At 42.1% G+C, this 14,850-nt stretch overlaps 1 protein-coding gene across 2 annotated transcripts; it reads left to right on the top strand.

The window, feature by feature from the left end:
• The first annotated feature begins 726 nt into the window (after positions 1–726).
• LOC139566280 (T-cell-specific surface glycoprotein CD28-like) lies at positions 727–9,108 on the top strand. Of its 2 annotated transcripts, none has more exons than XM_071387347.1 (4): positions 727–1,135; positions 4,605–4,961; positions 5,723–5,862; positions 7,676–9,108. In XM_071387347.1, the coding sequence occupies exons 1-4, from the start codon at positions 1,057–1,059 to the stop codon at positions 7,796–7,798; spliced, it is 699 nt and encodes a 232-aa protein (XP_071243448.1). In that variant the 5' UTR covers positions 727–1,056; the 3' UTR covers positions 7,799–9,108. The 2 variants fall into 2 exon arrangements, with proteins under 2 accessions (XP_071243448.1, XP_071243447.1); XM_071387346.1 differs by having other exon boundaries at positions 811–1,135; positions 5,723–5,898; positions 7,676–7,993.
• Positions 9,109–14,850: the final 5,742 nt, after the last annotated feature.

Consider the following 14,850-nt stretch of genomic DNA (forward strand, 5'->3'; position numbering starts at 1 on the left):
TATTCGGCGCATGTGACAAATCAAATTTGATTTGACTTGTGTATGTTTGCCTATAGCTGCAGTGAGATTTAAAGGAGACCAGTAAATCTCTCTGTTCCCCCCAAACAAACTATAGGCCTCTCAATTTCTAATTAAGGTATCTATCTGTATGATGTGAAGTGACTCTGGATAATGATGCTCACTGGAAAGTTTACTCAAAAATATCATGAAAAACAGGAAATGTTGGCCTACACATTCGCCACAACGTGGTGAATGGTTATACGATTTGGCGCATTACACGTCTGTGATAATATAAGTGCAACATTATGTTAGTTTACCTGACTGACTGTTGCAGGAGACAGTCACATAACCACAGACCAAGTGCGATGGTCGTCACTGACAGGTGCTAGGTAGACCTATGTAACAACCGCGTGATGAGTAACTCTGCCTGAGACTCAAACACTTGCATTATGCTCTAGCTTAGCAGGCTAACACAGTCTTGTGGGCAAGACGCAGGTTCGAACCCCGGTCACTCACATTGGTGCCGTGGCCCAGGTGGGTCTCTGCGAGTTCTACCAGAAGCAGTGAAATATGATATGGAGCGAGTCCATATAACAGTCCCGAGATAAGAGGGGGAAATCAAACATATGACTAATGCGATACGAGGTTCCAAGCCCTAACACACAGAGAAATATCAAATTCGAAGGGCATCAAAAGTCACACACCGTTTGAGGGCAGAAACTTTGTGAAGTTCAGAGTGCACTGCCAACAGAGTGCGGATGTTTTTTACTCAAGAGTCTGTGCAGTCAGTCACCCTGCTAGATGTGCAGCAGAGAGAGTTGCTTACAGTCGACGAGGGCCAGATTGTTGTTCACAGTGAAGTGACAGGGAAGGATGTTATGAGATGCACGCTGCCATCGTGTGACGAGCATGTGTTGTTTGTTTAGGTAGAGCAGAGCGGTCACTGTCTCGTTCGGTTTGGCATACAGTGTATTGTCACATTTACCCTGATTGTTGTGCACTGCAAAGGGATAGCAGGGGAGCTTCAGTTTCACGACAAAACTGAGAACTTTCAAGATGAACGTTTACTGGATACCCACGATCCTCCTCTCCCTCTCCAGTGCTGCCAACATGATAAGCTCCCACTACTGTAACGGTAAGATCTGAGCCTGTATAAAAGCTCACGCTCTATAATAGTTATGACTGAAAACACGATGTATAATGTACTATCTATCCAGGTGTAATGTATAACAAATTACTTTATTATTGCTGTGGAACTATTGTGAAAAAAGTGGCATGTATGTAAAATGTACATGTAACAACAAAATAAAAAGCTGGGGGGGGGGATATGGGCCAAAAATGTAAACATATAACAGATCTGGGTCAGTCCAGGATGGTGCAACGTTTGTAAAAAAGAGAATCGTTTCAGCTCTAAATTATTACATTTCTGTCTGAATGTTTCACCATTGGACTTTGTCATTAACGTTCATCTATATTCTCAGTTTCAACAAATGTCACCTCAGGCATGATCCATAGCACTACCAGAACATTCTGATAACAAGAACAAAAGGTTGCCCAATCAAAGGGTTGCAGATCATTCAAGATTTCAATGCTCACCAAGCTGCATGGTTTTATCAGGTGGGGATGCTAGTTGCAGTGGTTTGGATCTCTCCAACACATTACTCAAACTACTGCAGTTAAACCCCAATTACAGATGTGTATATGCTTTAACATCTAGACTGCAGCTATATTATGAATAGAATAAGCAGGTCTATGTACAGTTGAAGTCGGAAGTTAGGTGCTTAGGAAAGTTATATTATGAATAGAATAAGCAGGTTTATATAATGCATTGAAGTTGTTGTTTCCTCATTTTGATAGTACTTGCAGAAAGGAAACGGCAGGGGTGGGGGTGATAACGATTCAACTAAGTGACTCACATGTTCTAGTGCACACAGTTACGGGACTGCGTCTCTTTTTGAAATCTCAGGCCACAACAGTTGTTTTGGAGCATGTTCAATGTGTGGGTTAAAATACTGTGAAATGATGCATACGAATAGTCCAAATTTGAGAGGGTAAAAAGGCTAGGTAAGCCTCAGAAGCCATTTCCTGTGTGTGTGTGTGTGTGTGTGTGTGTGTGTGTGTGTGTGTGTGTGTGTGTGTGTGTGTGTGTGTGTGTGTGTGTGTGTGTGTGTGTGTGTGTGTGTGTGTGTGTGTGTGTGTGTGTGTGTGTGTGTGTGTGTGTGTGTGTGTGTGTGTGTGTGTGTGTGAAAGAGTGCACTGCACATGTGATGGAGGAATGCACAGTGTGTGCAGAGGGTTGCAATTCCACTGAATTGGGGATAGTTTAACCAAAATATGCCACAAGACCTAGAATTGCCTTATGTGTATCCCACACAAAAAGTTTCACTGTTATAAGCTAACTTTTTGGAAGAATTTAAACAAAATGTTCAGGGTTTGGGTTAGAATTAAGGTTAGGTTTAGAATTGGGGCTAGGGTTTGGAGTCAGGGATTAAGGTTATGGAAAATAGGATTTTTAATGGGAATCAATTGTTAGTCCCCCAAAAGTCCTCACAAGTATAGAAATACAGTGGCTTGCAAAAGTATTCACCCCCTTGGCATTTTTCCTATTTTGTTGCCTTACAACCTGGAATTAAAATATATATTTTTTTTGGGGGGGGGGGGGGGGGGTTGTATCATTCGATTTACACAACATGCCTACCACTTTGAAGATGCAAAATATTTTTTATTGTGAAACAAAAAAGAAATACGACAAAAAAAACTGAAAACTTGAGCGTGCACTACTCACCCCGCCAAAGTCAATACTTTGTAGAGCCACTTTTTGCAGCAATTACAGCTGCAAGTCTCGTGGGGTATGTCTTTATAGGCTTTGCACATATAGCCACTGGGATTGTTGCCCATTCTTCAAGGCAAAATTGCTCCAGCTCCTTCAAGTTGGATGGCTTCCACTGGTGTACAGCGATTTGTAAGTCATACCACAGATTCTCAATTGGATTGAGGTCTGGGCATTGACTAGGCCATTCCAAGACATTTAAATGCTTCCCCTTAAACCACTTGAGTGTTGCTTTAGCAGTATGCTTAGGGTCATTGTCCTGCTGGAAGGTGAACCTCAGTCCCAGTCTCAAATCTCTGGATGACTGAAACAGGTTTCCCTCAAGAATTTCCCTGTATTTTGCACCATCAATCATTCCTTCAATTCTGATCAGTTTCCCAGTCCCTGCCGATGAAAAACATCCCCACAGCATGATGCTGCCAACCACCATGCTTCACTGTGGGGATGGTGTTCTCGGGGTGATGAGAGGTGTTGGGTTTGCGGCAGACATAGCGTTTTCCTTGATGGCCAAAAAGATAGTGTCATCAGTCTCATCTGAACAGAGTACCTTATACCATATGTTTGGAGAGTCTCCCACATGCCTTTTGGCAAACACCATACGTGTTTGCTTATTTTGTCTATAAGCAATGGCTTTTTTCTGGCCACTCTACTATAAAGCCCAGCCCTGTGGAGTGTACGGCTTAAAGTGATCCTATGGACAGATACTCCAGTCTCCGCTGTGGAGCTTTGCAGCTCCTTCAGGGTTATCTTTGGTCTCTTTGTTGCCTCTCTGATTAATGCCCTCCTTGCCTGGTCCGTGAGTTTTGGTGGGCGGCCCTCTCTTGGCAGGTTTGTTGTGGTGCCATATTCTTTCAATTTTTTAATAGTTTATTTAATGTTGCTCCGTGGGATGTTCAAAGTTTCAGATATTTTTTTATAACACAACCCTGATCTGTACTTCTCCGAGCTCCTTGGTCTTCATGGTGCCGCTTGCTTGGTGGTTCCCCTTGCTTAGTGGTGTTGCAGACACGGGGTCCTTTCAGAGCAGGTGTATATATACTCAGATCATGTGACACAGATCATGTGACAGATTGCAAACAGGTGGACTTTATTTAACAAATTATGTGACTTCTGAAGGTAATTGGTTGCAGCAGATCTTATTTAGGAGCTTCATAGCAGAGGGGGTGAATACATATGCACGCACCACTTTTCTGTTTTGAATTTTTTGAAACAAGTTATTTTTTTCATTTCACTTCACCAATTTGGACTATTTTGTGTATGTCCATTACATGAAATCCAAATAAAAATCCATTTAAATTACAGATTGTAATGCAACAAAATAGGAAAAACGCCAAGGGGGATGAATACTTTTGCAAGGTACTGTACATAGCTGTTTATGTGTGTGTGTTCAAGATCAAAGAGCCAAGAAATTTGGCAAAGGACAGGAGTGGAACGTTAGCTAAAAAGACTTGTAACCAGAGTAGGTTTCTACTAGCCTGGTCCCAGATCTGTTGACAATGACTCAAATGCTGTCATTGTCAAACTGAAAAGTCTGGCCTCACAGTAATCTGTTTGGCATGACAATTCCAAAAGGACTTGGCAAGAGAGCTGAAACAGACTGGCACCAAGGCTAGGTTTACACCTCATTGCACTCACCAAATCTTGCTGTGTCAGATCATTGATTTCTTCAAGTAAAGAAGAAGGGAAGTGTTAAAACAGGGCCCTTGTCTACTTCCCTTTGATATAATGCGTACAACTGACTGCCTCTATTTGACTTTTGACCTTCCCTCACCAGACAAGCTCAGAACGTTCAATGTGGTCCGTGTGTCTGTCAACGGCATTGCATCGGTCAGATGCCCCAACCTGACAGGCAAGGACCAGGAGGAGATGAGATTCCACCTTTACCTGGGCTTGGTCGAGGTTGGCAACCACACTCACGACAGTGCTCACAACCACAACTCCACAGAGGCCGTGAGTCCTGTTGGGGAGGGTCTGGGGCTGAGGGTGAACAAACAGGACCATACGGTCAGTTTTGTCCTCTCTGGAATGACCACGGAGCGCGCTGGAGTCTATACCTGTGAGGGGCACCCCATGTACCCACCTCCCATTGAGAAAGTACCAGACGAGCCTCAGACCTTGGTCCTGGTTGAAGGTATGTTTACTTCAAAAGAAACTGATCTATACAAGCACACACAAATACACACGGGTGCGCACAGGCACGCACAGTAGTTCAAAATGCTATATCTTGATTTACAGGAATATACACTGAGTGTACAAAACATTAGGAACACCTGCTCTTTCCATGACAAAGACTGATCAGGTAAATCCAGGTGAAAGCTATGATCCCTTATTGATGTCACCTGTGAAATCCACATCAATCAGTGTAGATAAAGGGGAGGAGACAGGTTAAAGAAGGACTTGAGATATTGATTGTGTATATTTGCCATTCAGAGGGTGAATGGGCAAGACAAAGATTTAAGTGCCTGTGAATGGAGTATGGTAGCAGGTGCAAGGCACACCGGTTTGAGTGTGTCAAGAACTGCAACGCTGCAGCGTTTTTCATGCTCAACAGTTTCCTGCGTGTATGAAGAATGGTCCACCATCCAAATGTCATTCAATTAACTTGACACAACTGTGGGAAGGCTGTTCTGAGGGCAAAAGGGTTTGCAACTCACTATTAGGAAGTAGGAAGGTGTTCCTAATGTTTTGTGCACTCAGTGTATATTCCGATGTACTTGTGCTTAAAGGCCAAACGGGCCAGTTTACTGGACCTAGATAAGCCTATGTCTTTTACTTAAAATGCACTTTCAGTTGTAAAACTAAAGTACCCCAGGAGTAGGCTTAATCTGGATCTGTAAAACTACTCCTTGAAGTTTAAAACTCACATCTCTCTCTCTCTGATTGGTTGGTCAGCATACCAGTGCCAGGCAGGAAAGACTGTGGGATGTGTAGACCCTAGAGTGCATGGTGTCCCTGTTTGGGCATGGGTGCTGGGGTTCTGGGTCACCACCATCTATGGCCTGGTTGTCACGGTCATCGCCTTTGTCATCTGGGTGAGCGACATCTCGCTTCCTTTCATCAAAGAGAGGGTAACTTGTCTTACATCCATGAGGTGCTGTGATGAAAACATATAAGTCATCTCTCAAGCCTTGGCATAAATTCAATGCACAATTAACTATTTAGTCCAACAATGCAATATAGTATTCAGTACCAGTCAAAAGTTGAGACACATCTACTAATCAAAGTTTTTAAAAACTATTTTCAACATTGTAGAATAATAGTGAAAACATTAAAACTATGAAATAACACATATGGAATCATGTAGTAACCAAAATAAGTGTTAAACAAATCAAAATATATGTTATATTTGAGATTCTTCAAAGTAGCCACCCTTTGCCTTGATGACAGCTTTACACACTCTTGGCATTCTCTCAACCAGCTTCACCTGGAATGTTTTTACAAAAGTCTTGAAGGAGTTCCCACATAGGCTGAGCACTTGTTAGCTGCTTTTCCTTCACTCTACGGTCCAACTCATCCCAAACGATCTCAATTGGGATAAGGTTGGGTGATTGTGGAGGCCAGGTCATCTGATGCAGCCCTCCATCACTCTCCTCGGTCAAATAGCCCTTACACAGCCTGGAGGTGTGTTTTGGGTCATTGTCCTGTTGAAAAACAAATGATAGTGGGACTAAGTGCAAACCAGATGGGATGGCGTATCGCTGCAGAATCCTGTGGTAGCCATGCTGGTTAAGTGTGCCTCGAATTCTAAATAAATCACTGACAGGGTCACCAACAAAGGACCCTCACACCACCTCCTCCATGCTTCACAGTGGGAACCACACATGCGGAGATCATCCGTTCACCTACTCTATATCTCACAAAGACACCGCGGTTGGAACAAAAAATGTCAAATTTAGACTAATCAGACCAAGGTCTAATGTCCATTGCTCGTGTTTCTTGGCCCAAACAAGTCTCTTCTTATTATTGGTGTCCTTTAGTAGTGGTTTCTTTGCAGCAATTCAACCATGAAGGCCTGATTCACTCAGTCTCCTCTGAACAGATGTTGAGATGTGTCTGTTACTTGAACTCTGTGAAGCATTTTTTTGGGCTGCAATCTGAAGTGCAGTTAACTCTAATGAACTTACCCGCTGCAGCAGAGGTAACTCTGGGTCTTCCATTCCTGTGGCGGTCCTCATGAGAGCCAGTTTCATCATAGCGCTTGATGGTTTTTGCGACTGTACTTGAAGAAACTTTCAAAGTACTTGACATTTTCCGTATTGACTGACCTTCATGTCTTAAAGTAATGATGGACTGTCATTTCGCTTTGCTTTTTTGAGCTGTTCTTGCCATAATATGGACTTGGTCTTTTAACAAATAGGACTATTTTCTGTATACCACCCCTACCTTGTCACAACACAACTGAGTGGCTCAAATGCATTAAGGAAAGAAATTCCACAAAATAACTTTTAACAAGGCACACCTGTTAATTGAAATGCATTCCAGGTGACTACTGCATGAAGCTGGTTGAGAGAATGCCAAGCATGTGCAAAGCTGTCATCAAGTCAAAGGGTGGCTACTTGAAGAATCTTCAATATAAATATATATTAAGATTTATTTAACACTTTTTTGGTTAGTACATGATTCCATATGTGTTATTTCATAGTTTGTACAATAATAGTGAAGACATAAATGTAGAAAATAAAGAAAAACAATTGTATGAGTACGTGTGTCCAAACTTTTGACTGGTACTTTATGTATTGAAAACATAAATGATGCATGGAGACAGTTGTATACAACTACGACTGCATACATATACACAGATCACCCTACTCACTCTCCACCTCTTTCTGTGAATTTGATCCTCAGCTCAGACTGAGGAGAGTGGCGTGTTCCCAGAGCGACTACATGAACATCAAACCCAAAGCTCCACTCAGGGGGCCCAGGAAGAAGCACGGGGTCCAGCATCCAATCCGAATGGGACAATACTGATCAGTCATCCTCAGATCAATCATTCTCAGACAAAAGCAACACGAGAGTTGAGCCTTTATTGGCCCTTGAGAGCTGATTGGAGATACAGACCAAGTTCTTGATGTAAATACGAAAGCTAGCTCTTCAAATGATGAGGTGTACATCTAAATTGTACATCTGATTGCGTGTAAATAAAGATTTGAGTTATCTTATAAATGTTGATCAAATAATTATAGTCTGATGTTATATGATCTTCTGGGAAACTATTGAGAATGGAGTCTTAAAGTTGTGGGCAGTATACTATATAAAACAATATCGCCTTGCATACTGAGCGAACGCACACGCCCACACACACAAATGGGTTAAGCGTACAGACACAGGGATATCATATCTGATTTGTAGTGGGTGTGTAGTGAAGAGGAAGACCCTAGCTCTGTGGTGAATGGGTCTCACAGGATACAGTGGTTTCCGAATATGGGGGGACTGAACCACATTTTCTCTCTCTGAGAGCCACTGATTGTCATGTACAGTATATGTATCAAAATAAGGGACTGCCTTACATTGAAACGGGCACACTGAATTACAAATCCCTGCTTGTTTTTTTAATGGACTAATACTTTTACTGTACTTAAGTAGTTTTTTAAAAATCAAATCAAGCTGGTGCTTCAAATAGAGTATTCCCAAGCTACAGGCCTCTTTCAACTGTTTCAGTGTATTGCAATATTTTAGTTTTAACCATTGTTTACAGATTTTTATAGGACAACTTACAACTCGTCATTTGAGGGTTAACTTAACAAACTCAGCCACAAGGAAATGTTGAAATACAAAAAAACTGCTGTAATGACTAAAACAAAACAAAAAACACACCTAGCATCATTTCCTGTCTACTGTTTCCTTGGAGGCTTGTGTTTTGTGCCATTGTGCACTAGAGTATGCATAAGAGGGCCTGCACCTTGATGTTGCACACCTTGCAGTTTCTATGTAGTTAGGGAAAACACATTAAACCAGCAGACTATGAGGGCTGTACAGGTTTCATGTCACAATGAAACAGTAGCTACATCCCAAATGGAACACTTTTCTCTTTATAGTGCACTACTTTTACATTATACATTACATATACTGTATGTATTCCTGCATTCGTGAAGGATTCAGACCCCTTGACTTTTTCCAAATGTTGTTACGTTACAGCCTTATTCTAAAATTGATTAAATTGTTTTTTTTCTCCTCATCAATCTACACCACAATACCTTGTACCTGAGTTTAGACATTTTTGCAAATGTATAAAAAAATAAACTTCAAATCAAATCAAATCCAATTGTATTTGACACATACACGTGTTTTGCAGATGTTATTGCGAGTGTAGCGAAATGCTTGTGTTTCTAGCTAACAGTGCAGTAATATCTATCAATTTTACAACAATACACACAAATCTAAAGTAAAGGAATGGAATTAAGAATATATAAATATTTGGGTGAGCAATGTCAGAGCAGAATAGACTAAGATACAGTAGAATAGGATAGAATACAGTATATACATATGAGATGAGTAATGCAAAATATGTAAACATTATTAAAGAGACTAGTGTTCCGTTATTAAAGTGGCCAGTGATTCCATGTCTATGTATATAGTGCAGAAGCCTCTAAAGTGCTAGTGATGGCTAACAGTATTTAACTGTCTGATGGCCTGAAGCTGTTTTTCAGTCTCTCGGTCCCACCTTGTACTGACTTCGCCTGCTGGATGATAGCGGTGTGCCCGGTGATGCGTTGGGCAGACCGCACCACCCTCTCGAGAGCCCTGCGGTTGCGGGTGGTGCAGTTGCCGTACCAGGGGGTGATACAGCTCGACAAGATGCTCTCAATTGTGCATCTGTAAAAGTTTGTGAGGGTTTTAGGTGCCAAGTCAAATTTCTTCAGCCTTCTGAGGTTGAAGAGGGGCTGTTGCGCCTTCTTCACCACACTGTCTGTGTGGGTGGACCACTTCAGTTTGTCAGTGATGTGTACGACGAGAACTTGAAGCTTTCCACCTTCTCCACTGCGGTCCTGTTGATGTGGATAGGGGGGGGGGGGGGTGCTCCCTCTGCTGTTTCCTGAAGTCCACAATCAGCTCCTTTCTTTTGTTGACGTTGGGTGTGAGATCATTTTCCTGGCACCACACTCCCAAGGCCTCACCTCCTCCCTGTTAAGCTGTCTCGTCATTGTTGGATATCAGGCCTACTACCGTTTGTGTCGTTTGCAAACTTGATGATTGAGTAGGAGATGTGCGTGGCCACGCAGTCATGGGTGAACAGGGAGTACAGGAGGGGGCATAGCACACATCCTTGTGAGACCCCAGTGTTGAGAATCAGCAAAGTGGTGTTTTTTCCTGCCTTCGCCGCCTGGGGGCGGCTCATCATGCAGTCCAGGACCCAGTTGCACAGGGCGGGGTTCAGACCCAGGGCCTCGAGCTTAATGATGATCTTGGAGGGTACTATGGTGTTGAATGCTGAGCTTCAGTCAATGAACAGCATTCTTACATAGGTATTCTTGTTGTCCAGATGGCATAGGGCAGTGTGCAGTGCGATGGCATCGTCTGTGGATCTATTGGGGCGGTAAGCAAATTGAAGTGGGTCTAGTGTGTCAGGTAAGGTAGAGGTGCTATGATCCTTGACTAGTTTCTCAAATCACTTCATGATGGCAGAAGTGAGTGCTACGGGGTGATCGTCATTTAGTTCAGTTACCTTTGTTTTCTTGGGTACAGGAACAATGGTGAACATCTTAAAGCATGTGGGGACAGTAGACTGGGATAGGGAGAGATTGAATATGTCCGTAAACACTCTAGCCAGCTCGTCTGCACATGCTCTGAGGAAGCGGCTAGGGATGCCATCAGTTTGGGCCGGCAGCCTTGCGAGGGTTAACACACTGTTGTGGAAATTCTTACACAGGGACACGAAGTCAATCTTAAATGAATCATTGTTTATTGTCAGTGCGCTGAAGAGGTTCCAACCAGCTCACTGCACCATACTACACATGTTAACCTTGTGTGTTGTTCTGCTGAGTGATACTTTTGGGAGACGAGCAGGTAGCGTTAGATAATGGGATGCAGGGTTGCAAAGGGAGGGTATATTACTGGAAACTTTCAACGTTTAATAATAATAATGTATTATATTTGTAAAGCGATTTTCATTATCCAAGTATAATATCAAAGTGCATAAAATAAACTTGACCAGTTTACCAGTAAACTGGTATCTTTCAAGGATTTTATGTAATCTATCACAAGACATCTAGCGACCCTTTTGAGTATTTCAGATTTGTACAGGTGTCTGTAATGATCTCTGGCCCTCTGTGTGTCTTTATCACATGTAAAGTATATGAAATAATTAAATAAGATGATTTTAAAATATAAAATAAATAGAATGACAAAGCTGTAAAACATTATCCTAAATATAAACCAGCAACTTAGTGAATACCATTGGTGTTTTATTTTTTTACACACTTATTTATTGGAACTATGTCAGTAAATATTTGTTGTACATGTTTTGGTGTCAAACTGCTGGCAGTTATGAAAAATGTCAATAGTTGAAAGAGTTGCAGAGTTAATTGAAAATAATGCCATTATTCATTAGATGCTTTTTTAATTAATTAGGCAATTTTCTCTTGAACCATATGGTCTATCTACTAGAAACTGATGGATAATATGGACCACAGATATAACAAATTCAGTTACTAAAGTATAAATTACCTAAATTACAATTCCGGTAACTTTTGGAAACTACCGGTAGCTTTACAACCCTAATGGAATGTGACTGTCTGACCTGTGTGTTTCAGCTCTCTCCATCTCAGCTAGTTGAATACGCCTCTGCAGAGCACAGAGAATAATCTCTCTCACAGTATCTCACACTATGGATTAACCATCTCTAAAGCTGATGGGAGATGGGGTGAAACTGAGTTTGCAGACAATTCACAATTTGAAATGTTTGAAACTAAAATGGTATTGCCATTATTCCCACTCCCTCTGAGGCTTGAAGGAAGTTAAAATATGTATACTGTTAACATGCGTTTTTCTAAATCTACTTCCAAAACAACCAACAAATATCATAAAATCTTTATTGCCAGAGACAAACAGAATTCAGAATACTGTAGATGTCAGGGGATAATTTGAATAGTTTAACATGCCTATCAACTGTAGAGACACTTTGTTTGCTTTGGTGTAAACTAGAGATACAAAACAGCCTGTTAATATAATTAATAGATGTTGATGAAATGTGTAAAACACACACACACACACACACACACACACACACACACACACACACACACACACACACACACACACACACACACACACACACACACACAATACATACAGATACACACACACACATGCTCATTCTATTCCGTATAAAACAAAGCAAATTTGAGGAAAACGCTACTGAAGTTCTATCAATGCATTGCCTGTAGTACTCACACTTCAAAAACTCTCAACCGTTGTTACTCCCCCTTCTGGGTTGGCTACAAGGCCCTCCCCCGCCCTCCCTTCGGCAAATCAGATCACGACTCCATTTTGCTCCTCCCTCCCTATAGGCAGAAAATCAAACAGGAAGTACCGTGCTAAGGTCTATTCGACCCTAGTCTAACCAATCGGAATCCATGCTTCAAGATTGTTATGGTCACGCGGACTGCGATGTGTTCCGGATTGCCTCTGAGAATAACATTGACGTATATATGGACCCGGTGACTGAGTTCATCAAGAAGTGTATAGGGGATGTTGTTCCCACTGTGACTATTAAAACCTACCCAAACCAAAAACTCTGGATAGATGGCAGCATTCGCGCAAAACTGAAAGCGCGAACCACCGTATTTAACCACGGCAAGGTGACTAGAAATATGGTTGAATAAAAACAGTGTAGTTATACCGTCCGTAAGGCAATCAAACAGGCAAAACTGCGGCACTGCGTTCATCCACCTCTGGCCTGCTCGCCTCCCTACCTCTGAGGAAGTACAGTTCCCGCTCAGCCCACTCAAAACTGTTCGCTGCTCTGGCACCCCAATGGTGGAACAAACTCCCTCACGACGCCAGGTCAGCGGAGTCAATCACCACCTTCCGGAGACACCTGAAACCCCACCTCTTTAAGGAATACCTAGGATAGGATAAAGTAATCCTTCTAACCCCCCCCCCCTTAAAAGAGTTAGATGCACTATTGTAAAGTGGTTGTTCCACTGGATATCATAAGGTGAATGCACCAATTTGTAAGTCGCTCTGGATAAGAGCGTCTGCTAAATGACTTAAATGTTAAAATGTTAAATGTTAACCAGGAGCTCTTCCTGGGCATACCCAGCAGTTGTCTTATATACGGCTATACACAGACAAGTTATATTTGCATGATTTAGCAGAATTAATTAATCATTACCGTTTTGTTTCATAACATGTGACAGACCAACATCTCACGAGGCTTCTCCTCTCTAAGCTGAGACCTTGAAACAAAATGGAGTCACGATCAGATTTGCGGAAAGGAGGGGAGGGTGGGTCTTGAAGGCATCCCAGAAGTTGGAGTAGCAGTGGTTGAGTGTTTTAGCAGCGCGAGTACTAAAGTCAATGTGCTGATAGAACTTTTGTAGGATTTCTTCTCAAATTTGCTTTATTAAAATCCCCAGCTACAATAAATGCAGCCTCAGGATATGTGGTTTCCAGTTTGCATAAAGTCCAGTGACGTTCTTTGAAGGACGTTGCGGTATCGACTTGAGGGGGGATATATACACAGCTGTGACTTTAACCAAAGAGAATTCTCTTGGGAGATAATACTGTCGGCATTTGATTGTGAGGTATTCTAGGTCGGATGAACAAAAGGGCTTGAATTTCTTTATGTTATCACAATCACATCATGAGTTGTTAATCATGAAATATACACCCCCGCCCTTCTTCTTCCCGGAGAGATATTTATTCCTTTCTGCGCGATGAACTGAGAACCCAACTGGCTGGACGGACTCAGACAGTATATCCAGAGAGAACCATGTTTCCGTGAAACAGAGTATGTTACAATCCTTGATGTCTCTCTGGAAAGAAATCCTCACCCTGAGCTCATCAACTTTATTATCCAGAGACTGAATTTCAGCAAGTAATATACTTGGAAGTAGGTCTAGAAGACCACGCCGAGTACCTCTCCTCCGCCGGCTGTGTTTTAGATCAGCCTCTGGAATCAGTTCACTACCTGCCCTCCAGGACACCTACACCACCCGATGTCACAGGAAGGCCATAAAGATCATCAAGGACAACAACCACCCGAGCCAACTGCCTGTTCACCCCGCTATCATCCAGAAGGCGAGGTCAGTACAGGTGCATCAAAGCAGGGACCGAGAGACTGAAAAACAGCTTCTATCTCAAGGCCATCAGACTGTTAAACAGCCACCACTAACATTGAGTGGCTGCTGCCAACATACTGACACAACTCCAGCTCACTTTAATAATGGAAATTGATGGAAATTGATCAAAAATGTATCACTAGCCACTTTAAACAATGCCACTTAATATAATGTATATGTACAGTGGGGCAAAAAAGTATTTAGTCAGCCACCAATTGTGCAAGTTCTCCCACTTAAAAAGATGAGAGAGGCCTGTAATTTTCATCATAGGTACACTTCAACTATGACAGACAAAATGAGAAGAAAAAAATCCAGAAAATCACATTGTAGGATTTTTAATGAATTTATTTGCAAATTATGGTGGAAAATAAGTATTTGGTCACCTACAAACAAGCAAGATTTCTGGCTCTCACAGACCTGTAACTTCTTCTTTAAGAGGCTCCTCTGTCCTCCACTCGTTACCTGTATTAATGGCACCTGTTTGAACTTGTTATCAGTATAAAAGACACCTGTCCACAACCTCAAACAGTCACACTCCAAACTCCACTATGGCCAAGACCAAAGAGCTGTCAAAGGACACGAGAAACAAAATTGTAGACCTGCACCAGGCTGGGAATACTGAATCTGCAATAGGTAAGCAGCTTGGTTTGAAGAAATCAACTGTGGGAGCAATTATTAGGAAATGGAAGACATACAAGACCACTGATAATCTCCCTCGATCTGGGGCTCCACGCAAAA

Source organism: Salvelinus alpinus, chromosome 38 (assembly GCF_045679555.1).
Source record: "Salvelinus alpinus chromosome 38, SLU_Salpinus.1, whole genome shotgun sequence".
In the NCBI taxonomy this organism is placed as follows: domain Eukaryota; kingdom Metazoa; phylum Chordata; class Actinopteri; order Salmoniformes; family Salmonidae; genus Salvelinus; species Salvelinus alpinus.

Coding starts and splice junctions, on each gene's coding strand:
- LOC139566280 (XM_071387346.1), top strand. CDS start 1,057: ATGAACGTTTACTGGATACCCACGATCCTCCTCTCCCTCTCCAGTGCT. Junction 1,136..4,604: donor AAGCTCCCACTACTGTAACG/GTAAGATCTGAG, acceptor TTCCCTCACCAG/ACAAGCTCAGAACGTTCAAT. Junction 4,962..5,722: donor GACCTTGGTCCTGGTTGAAG/GTATGTTTACTT, acceptor TTGGTTGGTCAG/CATACCAGTGCCAGGCAGGA.